General features: G+C 39.8%; 1 protein-coding gene across 1 annotated transcript in view; it reads left to right on the top strand.

Annotated features, from left to right (window-relative positions):
* The first annotated feature begins 281 nt into the window (after window positions 1-281).
* Window positions 282-11,841, top strand: part of VPS13C (vacuolar protein sorting 13 homolog C) — a 184,273-nt gene continuing 172,713 nt past the window's right edge. The window contains 1 exon segment of the mRNA XM_070378006.1: window positions 282-460. Coding sequence (XP_070234107.1) covers window positions 361-460 — 100 coding nt within the window. The 5' untranslated portion in view covers window positions 282-360.

The raw sequence follows: 11,841 nt of genomic DNA, 5'->3' as shown, positions 1-11,841 counted from the left end.
TTCTCTAACAACTCTTTCCTCTGGTGCTGGCCGCTGAGGCAAGCCACAAAGCAGCTTCTCCGCCGCTCCGCCCGCTGTCAGGTGCCCCGGCGGCCTGCGGCCAGGGGGTCACGAGTTTGCGACGCGCCCCCGAAGCTCCAGCTCCGGGAGGCGGGAGGAGCAGAACCAGCAGCAGCAACAACAGCAGCAGCATCGGCGGCGGCGCTGTGGCGCGCCTGCGCACAGCCCAATCACGCGCGGTGCAGCGCGGCGCGGGGGCGGGTCGGCGCCCGGGGGGGGCTGTCATTCGCAGCGCTGGTCGCCGCCCTCAGCTGCGCCGGTCGGTTCCGGCTCCTCCCTCTCCTGTGCCTGGGTCCCATCATGGTGCTGGAGTCGGTGGTCGCGGACCTGCTGAACCGCTTCCTGGGGGACTATGTGGAGAACCTGAACAAGTCCCAGCTGAAGCTGGGGATCTGGGGCGGTAAGCGAGAGGGCGCGGCCGCGGGTTGCTGGGGGTTGCAGACGCTGGCCATGGGGCCCCAGCCGCAGGCTGCTCCCCTCCCGGCTCCAGCCCCGGCCGAGTTCCTTTTGCCGTCTGAGGCTCCGCCTCCGGGGAGGGCACTCGGTGGGGCCCCCTCCCTGGGCCGCAGGTGCAGGGCGTGGGGAGGCCTGTGCCCGCCTCCACCGCCACGGGGTCCTGGGTGCTCGCAGGGTCTGGAGAGGGGCGGTTGGATCAAGCCCGTCCCGCGGAGATTCCCAGCTTTCGTGTCCCTGAGTCCGAAGTCCCTGCCCGGTCACATCTGCCCACCTTGGGGGACCTCTGCCTGCCCTCGGCCTGGCCCCTTCGACTCCACAGAACCCTTCCTGTTCTCACTCCAGGTGGAGCGAGGCTGGCTGCGTGGTCACACACGCCCAAGTGGCATCAAGGAAGGAGAAATTGTGTTTCGCAGTTATCTTTTCTGGCAGTTGATAGCTGTCAGGAACTGGCTTTTCCCTAAAGGGTTTGGGAAACGATTGGCAAGTAGGGGAAGATCATTAGGAAAGGCTCTTCGGTAGAAATTCTTAACTCATAATACTCTCAGCTACTGAGAAAGTGACTACTTCCCTTAGGATTGATTTTCCTCTTAAGAAGAGGAGTTTCAGTTTTGTTTTGGAGCAACAGAGAGAAATTCAAGCCACGAGCTACATCATCATTAATTAGGTGACTCCGGGAGTTGGTGATGGATAGGGAGGCCTGGCGCGCTGCGGTTCCATGGGGTCGCAAAGAGTCGGACACGACTGAGCGACTGAACTGAACTGGTTGCACACTGAAGAATTGACACCAACGCTTCTATCCTAGAGGCTGTGTATAGAAGTAGACCGTAGTGTGCTTCTCCATCTTCAGAAAGCTTATTTGCACCATTTACCTGAAAAGCTCTGGGGACACTGGGGATACTTCCTCACTCTACAGAAGAGTTTTGGGAATTTTGTCAGCTTTGAAGGGAAATCTGAAGTAGTACTCAAATGGATATTCGGTTCATGGCCACTATAAGAACATTTCCAGTGTAGTTAGTGCAAAATAAATTGTGCTAGATGTATAAAGTACACAGCAAGTTTTGAAAATACTCAATAGGAGAAAGTGTAATATCTCAGCAGTTTTTTATATTGATCATGTGGTAAAATAATATTTGAATATATTGGGTTAAATAAAATATACCATTAGAATTTATTCCATTTCTTTTTGAGCTTCCATGGTGGCTCAGATGGTAAAGAGTTGGCCTATGATGTGGGAGACCCAGGTTTCATCCCTGGGTGGGAAAGATCCCTTGGAGAAAGGAATGGCTATCCACTCCAGTATTCTTGCCTGGAGAACCCCATGGACAGAGGAGCCTTGCAGGCTACAGCCCATAGAGTCACAAAGAGTCAGACACAACTGAAGTGACTTGGTACTTGTGCGTTATGCCCATGGCCAGCATCAACTTTATAACAGGCCCTGAGCAAATAAACCCATTTCTTTTAGGAAATGCCTCTGATGGAAGTCCATTCAGGTTTATCAGACCACAGCTAAACTCGTATAAAGTTTTGCTGCCTTTTGTTTTTGTGATAAGCATAAAGAAAGCAATAAGTTATGAGCTTTTACAGCTATTGCTTAAATATTTTGTTTATAATACTAATTCTCTCATTAGGCAAAACTGTGAGCTGGTGATTTCTGTTCTTTGAATAAATTTATCTTACACTTTTTATAGTAAAACAAATGAGATTATTAAGTTATTATTAAGAAAACAGCTGATATTTATGAGATCTTTAACATTGACAAGCTTTATAAAGAATTTAAAATTTTATATAATAATTACTTGAAAACTGGTTTAGCAGATAAGATTTATGAGTCACAGAGTTTGACCTTTTAGTTTTTTTCTTAAATTTTCATATGTTGAGAAAGGGAAGAATTCCATCTGCAAACATTTCACACAGCTGATCTACTATTCTTTCCAAACAAGGGATAAATTGATACTTCTTTGACTAATCTATGGCAATGGTTTTCAACCAGGAATGACTTTGCTTCCAAGAGAACATTTGCATATCTGAGACACTTTTGATTGTCATGCTGTGGGGAGATGTGTGCTTTTGGTATTTCCTGGGTGAACCCCTAAAGACTGTTATGTTCTAAATGCTCAGGACAGCTCCCCACAGCAAAAAGTTGTTGTTGTTTAGTCACTAAGTCATATCCGACACTTTGTGACCCCCATGGACTGTAGTACTCAGCCCAAAATGTTGGTTGAGAAACCCTAGTCTAAGGGGAATATTGAAATTGTATTTTGCATTTATAGTAGACCTTCTGGTGCTGAATAGGTTGTAGTAGAAAATTAAAAGGTACTTAGAGGAATTATATGCTTCATGAAATTTTTAACTTAAGAAAGAAACAGAAGTTTTAAGAAGTGACTTGGTAGCATGTCAGTAAAAATGCATAATCTTTGCTTGGATGGTATCAGGAAGGAGTTTTAGAAATCAAAATGGTGTGTTGATATAATTTGAAAAATTTTCTGTGCAAATATTCATACATATACAGGCATTCCCAATGAAATCCACAAGAAACAAAAAATTAGAGTGAGAAAGATGGGGAGAATTATTGGAAGGCCTAGAATCTGAAAGTTTATTGTGAATATTGCCTTAAATTGCAACACACACACACATAAAGGCTTTGTCATCTCCCGTTTTTATTCTTACAAAGATTTTTTTTAAATGCCCAGCAGTTCCTCTGTAATTTTAAAAGTGATTTACACATAATGATTTTTAAAAAATTCTTGCTGTGGTGGAGAAATGAAAACTTATTTACTAGCTGTGGGATATAGGAGAAACATTTAAATTCTTTAAGCCTTAGTTTACTTATCTCCCTTTTAAAATGCGGAAATAACACTATTTGTAAGGTAAATCATGTGAAAAGTTTTTGTGATTCTAATTGGTAAATTGTTAATACTGATAGTAATAGTGATGATACACAAACCTAGTTGAATGATGGAAACCAGCCTGCTTGTTTTATTTTATACGAATACCTTGAGAAATATTGAGAGTTTGGTTCCAGACCACTGCAATAAAGTGAATATCAAAATAAAGCAAATCACATGAACTTTCTGGTTTTCTAGTGCTTATTAACGTTAATTTGGAACATACCTTAGTAGTCTTTCAAGTGTACAATAGCATTATGTCAAAAAATGTACATACTTAATTTAAAATACTTTATTGCTAAAAAATGCTACCCATTATCTGAGCCTTTAGTGAGTCATGATCTTTTTTGCAGTAGGTACATCAAAAATCACTGATCACTATAGCAAATATAATAATAATGAAAAATTTGATAGATTGCAAGAATTACCAAAATGTAACACAGAGACATGAAGTGAGTAAATACTGTTGGAAAAATGGCACCAGTAGGCTTGCTTGACAGGGTTGCCACAGACCTTCAATGTGTAAAAAATTTGTAAAAAAGAGTATCTGTGAAGCTCAGTAAAGTGAAGTGCAGTAAAATGAGCTATGCCTATATTTTCATAAGTATGACCTTTAAGGTTTTCACATTCTTCAGTGTAATAATTTTGTGTAGAGAGCTAATACCACATTTCCAAAGATTGTTCTTAAAAGAAAAAAAACTATTTCCATTTGAGTTTACACTTAGAGAACTTATACCACCTGCCAGGTATTTTGTAAGTCCGATTTTCAAAGGTTCAGAAAAGTGCCTGGTGGGCATGTTGCTGCCTATGTAGGTGGGAAGGTTTGTCTAGGTTTTGTTACCCATAAACTGGTACCAGGAGATAAGTTGCACAGCCTTTAGCTATTTGAGGCATGTCCAGAATTTAATTGTTTTAAGAGTAACATATTTGAAAAGGTATGTTGAAACACCAGATCTTTTGCAATTTGGTTTAGGCGAGATTGTGGCAATGTAGAACCTTTTTCAGTTTGATTTTTCAAGGTGACTTGCCATGAAAAGTCATCAGAAAATCTCCATTCAGGATTCTGCTGCTCTTGCTTCCATTTGATAGGTAGAATATACACAGAGGCTGTGAAGAGTTGGATGTAGGAGATGGCTGTGGTGACCTGCTGGCCACCAGTAGGAGTAGGAGCCAGGTGGAGTACCCTCAGAGTTTTAACTCTGATTACTCTATTGTCCTTCACTCTGCCCTTGACACTTTCCTGTCAGCTGCCAGATGTTCTGAGCTGAGCAGCATAAGGGAGGAGGAAACATGGGATCTAATTACATGTCCAGTACTGCCTGGTTCACTGGTTTTTAGCAAGTCACTGCCCAGTGACTACTAGCTTCGTATCTGTAAATGAGAAGGCGAGGCAAGGTCGTTTCTTCCGGCTTTGAACTTTAGTGACTTGAACAAGGCCAGATCCATGTGTACTCATTCATTAAGTACTCCCACTTGCCCTGCATTCATGGAGAGAAATGATAGTCAAATCATGTTTACCTTTTTGTTCTTCACTCACTACTGGTGAGCAGATTCACAGTCATGAAGTATGACAGGAAGAATGAAGTTCCAGCCTCATGCTGATATTTGCAAATCCAAATCTATATATTACATTGTCTTAACAGGTAGCTGAAAGGCAGCTTGAAAAAACAGGCCTCTTTGCTTCTTTCTAACCTTAATCCATAAAACATAGCAATATTTAAGCATTTCTAAACCTGTTGAGGAATTTTATTTCTCTCCTCCCAGCCAACACTTAGCCTAGTGAAAGCCACACTTCTCATTAGCTTGTCCTGTCACATGTAAACAAAAAAGTTCAATATCGTAACATACTTAGGTATTTAAATATCATTATTTAAAACAATGCTTTAAAATTTTATTAAAAACAACTTTCCACAAATTTGAATAGTATGATAAATTAAAACCACCCCTTTCTACAAATAGAGCTGGAAGTTGGTACTTGGGTAACCATTCTGCAAAGGGGCTCTGCCACACTACTTACTCTTACGAGAGCCCTGAAATGTATTTGAAAAGGAGAAAGTTCAGTGGTGACATGGCAGCTTTCCAGCTTTCTTTGCTGAGACTTCCTGTTTCCATAGGGAAATGGAAGAGTGAGAGTCAGTTGTTTCTTCTCCTTCCCCCAGCTTCCCCTCCCAAGACAAAGTTACTGTGAACTCCTATTAAAAGGACTCTAGATGAGATAATTTGGGTTAAATAGCTGGATTCAACTGAAATGAGTTGATATAATATTTTATTAAGTATTTTTACTAAAGCAATAGTTATCAAAATAATTTGATTTATTTTAGAAATGTTCATTCATTTACTTTAGCTTGGGGCTTCCCTGGTGGCTCAGATGGTAAAGAATCTACCTGCAATGCAGAAGACCCAAGTTTGATCCCTGGGTTGGGAAGATCTCCTCGAGAAGGGAATGGCTACCCATTCCAGTATTCCTGCCTGGAGAATTCCATGGATAGAGGAGCCATGTGATCGTAAAGAGTTGGACACGAATGAGTGACTAACACTTTCGCTTACTTTAGCTCACGTCCTTGGGAAATGAATGTGTTTGAATATTTATATATACTTTCAAATAAATAATGAGTTTATGTTACAGATAAGCAAAGGAAATCTTAAATAAAAAGTGCATAGCACCACATATTCTTTTTTCACCATTTTATAATATGCAAAGCTAGTTCCCTGGATGAGGGCATTTTTGTTTATTGGTTGATTTTTTGTTTTTAATCCCAGTTTTGTATTTGTCTGTGTGTTTTATATTAAGAACATTGACCAGGGAGTCGGGAGACATAGATTCTATTCTAAGCACTACTGTGTTGCTGTTTAGTTACTAAGTCATGTGACTCTTTGCCACCCCTTGGACTGTAGCCTGCCAGGCTCCTCTGTCCATGGTATTTCCCAGGCAAGAATATTGGAGTGGGTTGCCATTTCCTTTTCAGGGGATCTTCCTGACCCAGGGATCGAACCTGCAGTTCCTGCTTGGCAGGCATCGCCTGCATTGGTGGGCAGGTTATTTACCTCTGAGCCACCTGGGAAGCTGCTGCTGCTGCTAAGTCGCTTTAGTCGTGTCCGACTCTGTGCGACCCCATAGACGGCAGCCCACTAGGCTCTCCCGTCCCTGGGGTTCTCCAGGCAAGAACACTGGAGTGGGTTGCCATTTCCTTCTCCAATGCATGAAAGTGAAAATTGAAAGTGAAGTCACTCAGTTGTGTCCGACTCTTTGCGACCCCATGGACTGCAGCCTGCAAGACTCCTCTGTCCATGGGATTTTCCAGGCAAGAGTACTGGAGTGGGGTGCCATTGCCTTCTCCGCCTGGGAAGCTACTACATATTAATTGTATAACCTTGCATAAACCACCCAGTCTCTTTAAAAGATTTCCTCATGTATAAAGTGAAAGCAGATTAGGTTTTAAGGTCTTCATGATCCTAAAACGTTCTAAATCATAACTTATGAGTTTCTTTTGTTTTTAGAAAAATGTAGATTTTTAAAAAGTACTAAAATGACCCTTTGCAATGCTATCTCCTGCTTCTGCGTTTCCCACGGAGACACATTTCTTTTTCTTAACATAAAGCTTGACTTTCCTTTCCTTTCTGGTTATATCTTTGCTAGTAATACTGATTTTAGTTACCCTTTTTGGTTTTGGGTTTCTAAAGAAATTCTTTTAAAAAGCAAAAACCAAAAATGGCTCACCAGCTATCCAGACCTCTCAGTGCGGGGTCCAGTTCTTACATGGCTTTTTTTTCCCCAAGGAGGACAGAATTATCAGATTCTCTAAGCTATCTGTGCTCTTTGGAAGATCATGTAATGTTTTTAATACAGCCTGGGGCATCAGGAGATTTGAGCCCTGGCTGCACCACTTACTATGTTCACATAGTGTTCTTAGGCCAATCATTTAACCTCTAAACCCTGATTTGTTTTTACATCCTGCCTCCTTTTACACCCAGGAGGCTGTGAGGATCAAGTAATGTAGTAGATCTGAGAGTGTTTTCTATCAATAACATAGAAAGATTTATGTTCTTAATGTAGTCATTTCTATTTCAGTACAAATGGCAACCCACTCCAGTGTTCTTGCCTGGGAAATCCCATGGACCGAGGAGCCTGGTGGGCTACAGTCCATGGGGTTGCAAAGGTTGGACACAACTGCGCGACTAAAACACACACAGGCATTCTAATTAACTGAGTCAGTGTTTTCTGAGTGCCTTCTATGAGGAGAATCAATGAGTTTGAAGTTAGGTGGGGGATTTATATACCTGAGTGTTAAGTGCCATAAGAATAGTGTAGTGAAACTTCTGTGAAAATTCAGATTATTTCAGACTGGAGGTATTTAGCATCAGCAATGAATTTCTTACATTTATTCTGTAGGCCATTATGTGTTTTAAAAGCTATTCTTGGACTGAGGCAGACTTGCTCCACATTATATCAGTGGCATTTGATTTTTATTCACAAATGTACCAACTTTGTTATTTTGTATAATTTAGCAGTCTTTTCTTTTTCTTTTGAAATTTTTCTGAGCTGGCTCCAACTCTGCCTCCTTGGTTTCATTTGCTAATTTAATGGATTTACTTTCATTTCCCTCCTCTGGTTCATTCATAAAGATTAAATTAAATTTTGATTGAGGATTTACTCTTTTAAGATGCTTCTTTAAAATATCCTTCAAGATTAGCTTTGAAAGTTTATATGTGACACTCTGGTCACATACATTTGTTTCTTCATGATTTACTTTCATTTCTTTCATCATATAGTGCATTGAGAGGCCTGGGTAGCTTGTGGGCCATCATTTACTTTCATCATATAGGATCAAAATCAGAAACCTTGTCTTCTGAAGCCAGACTAACTTTTGCTGTCATCCTTCAGACTTGGCAGTCCATCATAGAAGGCAATCACTTCACAGAGCCTCTTTTCTTCTTTCTCACCTTGGTCTCCTTAGAAATTTGTGGGCTTAGACACACTTGATTGTGGGATTGGCTTTAGTGCCTTCCTCGCTGGCAGAGTTAAGTTTATCCATCTCCAATTATTAGTCTTTCTTTCCTCCCTTTTTTGGGGGGGGGTTGTTAAAGATTAGACACAAATATTTATCCTTCCTCTAGGTTTTCAGGAACTTCCTATGACCTCTGTGCTCTTAGCCCTGGGTGATCTGATTATAGCTATTAAAGTTCCTTGCATGTATATAGAATTATATTATCTTGAATAGAGATGGAAAACTAAATCTTAACTTTTGCCTCAGCAGTCAGTTAAGTACAAAGAGGCTGATATTCTGTATCTGCAGAAAAGCATGCATTTTAGTGGGAGAGTACACTAAGAGCACAGTGCCTTACTTAGATAAGGCACTCATCTACCGGTTGAATAAATGAATGCACTTTCACCCTGGTGTTAATCAGAAATACGCTGCTGTTCCTCCCCTTTTCTTTGTGTTAGGAGTAGTGACTCCTCCTTCAGTGCAAATAATTTATAGAATATATCATTCTTATTATCACTGTTATGGTTACTATTTGTTAGATAACATTTACATTTTTTCCAGAGAGGAAATATGCATTTGATTGCTAGACTCTTAAGTAGTAGAAATAGATCTTTTTTTTTAATGTTTCTGTAGATAGTAAATAGTAAATATAGGAGGAATTTAGATAAAACATATTAAGGTCATATTGACATTGACATTAGAGTTTACCTTGTTTCCCCATTTCATATTATAATTTAATAATATTAACATAAAAGTAATATCTGTTTATTGTAAAAACTAGAAAATACTGAGGAACATGAATTAATAAATCCTTAATTCTGCCTCCCAGAAATAAACACTATGACCTTTCTCTCATATGCCTTTCTAAATGTGCTTGTTTAGCTCTGTTAGCCATATTGGTAGCTTTACTATTTCACATCTTAAATAGCATCTATCACTTCATTAAAGAACCACAGTGCCACTGTGGTAGAAAGTGTGCTTTTTATGAGAGCACTTATATTTTTACATATGTTAGTGCTTTAACAATTGTTAGAAAATGCTTCATATCTACTGCAGGTTACTTGAGAACATTCCTGGTGACCCTTGACCCTCTAGTTGAAAATCAAGGGGAAGAACAAGCAAAATTCATGAGCAAGTTTACAAGCCTCCCTAGAGGTGTTGCTGCTGCTGCTAAGTCACTTCGGTCGTGTCCAACTCTGTGCGACTCCATAGACAGCAGCCCACCAGGCTCTCCCGTCCCTGGGATTCTCCAGGCAAGAACACTGGAGTGGGTTGCCATTTCCTTCTCCAATGCATGAAAGTGAAAAGTGAAAGTGGAGTCGCTCCCCATGGTGTTAGGTCTTGTTAAACTGGTGTGTGTGGCTTCACATGTGCACTGGCTTCTGTGCGCATTACTTCTTTTGACTCACATAGAATTCCCAATTGTAATTTTTTGTAATTCGTCATCTGACAGAATTAAGTCCAGGAATGTTCTCCCACTTTATGTAATTTTTATTCATATAATACTTTTTTTAAAGATTTTTTTTCTTAATTCTCAAAATACATGTCAGTTTTCCATGACTACTATATTATTCATATGTTTGGTCAGTGATGACATCTTGTCAGTTCTAGCCCCAAAATAACTTTTTCATCTGTCTCTTTGACCCTGAAGTTATTGCCTACTTCAGGTTTTAATTTTTCTTCAGTATATTGTAGAAATTTTCCTCCTGTTATTATGCTGTAGTATTTTCTTCCCATTTGCGAGGCTTCTACCTCCTACTTTCCTTTTCTTGCAGCTTTTAAGTTTATTATAGAAAATTTACAATATGCATATATAAAGAAGATGAACTTTATTATAAGGTAATAACAGCTGTGATTATTATGGTGTCTAGTGTTAGAGTTGTTTGTTATCTATGTATATGTGCATATATGTAATTTTAAATATATAGATCAAGCTGGGCATTCTTTACCATTGTTTTAAACCTCACTGCTTTATGAGTGTGTTTCCCATGTCTGTCTATATTTTGTTGCTCTGTTATAGGTTATTATGATGTTTGCTGTCTTTTTGGACTTGGAGTTCTTTAGGTCCTCCCCCCTCCCCCCCCCCACCCCCATCAGTCCTTTCTGCTTTGTAACCAATATTGCAGTATCTTTAGGTAAATTATTTGGACAGATCCATTTCTTAGAACAATAGAATAATGGTTCTAGCTCAGATTTTGTCATCCTCGTTGTACATATTTCATCTCTCTCTTGTAACCAGTCTGAACTTTTCACTCTGAAGACTCTTGGTTAGCCTAACTCCTGTCAACCTTTCTGGCTTTATCTCCCATCCTCACATCCACCTGCAAAAAACCACATGTGCATTCTAAAATACATTGTACTCCGAGATGTCTGTTGCCTTCTTTTCTTGGTGGTGGTGGTTTAGTTTTAAGTCGTGTCTGTCTGACTCATGCGGCCTGGTGGACTGTAGCCCACCAGGCTTCTCTGTCCATGGTATTTCCCAGGCAAGTATACTGGAATGGATTGCTCTTTCCTACTCTGGGGGATCTTCCTGACCCAGGAATCAAACCTGTGTCTCCTGCATTGGCAGGCAGATTCTTTACTGGGGAGCCACCAGGGAAGCCCTTTGCTCTCTTTTTTTATCCACCCAATAAATATTCCTTCAGTCTTCTAGCTTGAACTTTTGTGTGAAGTTCTTAGTCTCCCTTGGCAGAACTAGGTGGTTCCTCCCTTGCATCTTATGTACTATTCTGTTGGCATGTCAATAGAGTATTAACCAAATTTTAGAAATTTGCTCTCCTCAACCAGCAGGCTTGTTCTCTTTCCAGTACATGACTTGGAGTAAGTGCTTAATAAATGTTTGCTTGAATAAATCTGAGATCTGGGGAAAAGCGAATCTCTTAACAGTGGCATAATAGAGGAATATACTTTTTAGAATACCACCAGAAAGAAACTGCTTGATTGAGAAATGTTTTGAGAGAGCATAGGAAGCATAGTATTTTTTGAAAAAGCAAAACAAAAACAGAAATGTGTCATGAGTGATTAAGAAAATGCATGATTGAATAATTTATACTTGTATTTCATGTTGGAACTTGCATTTTAGTAATCTTTAGAGAATTTACATGAAATGAAAACTTTTTTTGGCTTATATTTTTATGTAAACAAGAATATTTACTTATTCTGTATGAACATATAGGTGCAGTGTTTAAAATTTGAGTCATGCAATAGTGTCATTATGGCTTTTGTTTTTATAACTTAATATCTGAATAAACTTTTAAAAAGTTGGACTAATGAGAGAATAGTAGAAGCATAAGCAATTACTGGGGAATAGGATCTTTGAAGTTTTAAAAGACCAGCACTGTATTCTTATAGAAATTATTCACTGACCCTATGATTAAGGAAGATTCTGGGTTACAGGATAATTGATCTGTTCTAATAGTAACCTCTTTATTTCCTTCTTTTAAGATTTTGGCTTC

Source organism: Bos mutus, chromosome 10 (genome assembly GCF_027580195.1).
Source record: "Bos mutus isolate GX-2022 chromosome 10, NWIPB_WYAK_1.1, whole genome shotgun sequence".
Classification (NCBI taxonomy): Eukaryota; Metazoa; Chordata; class Mammalia; order Artiodactyla; family Bovidae; genus Bos; species Bos mutus.
This window is presented reverse-complemented; position numbering and strand designations above follow the sequence as displayed.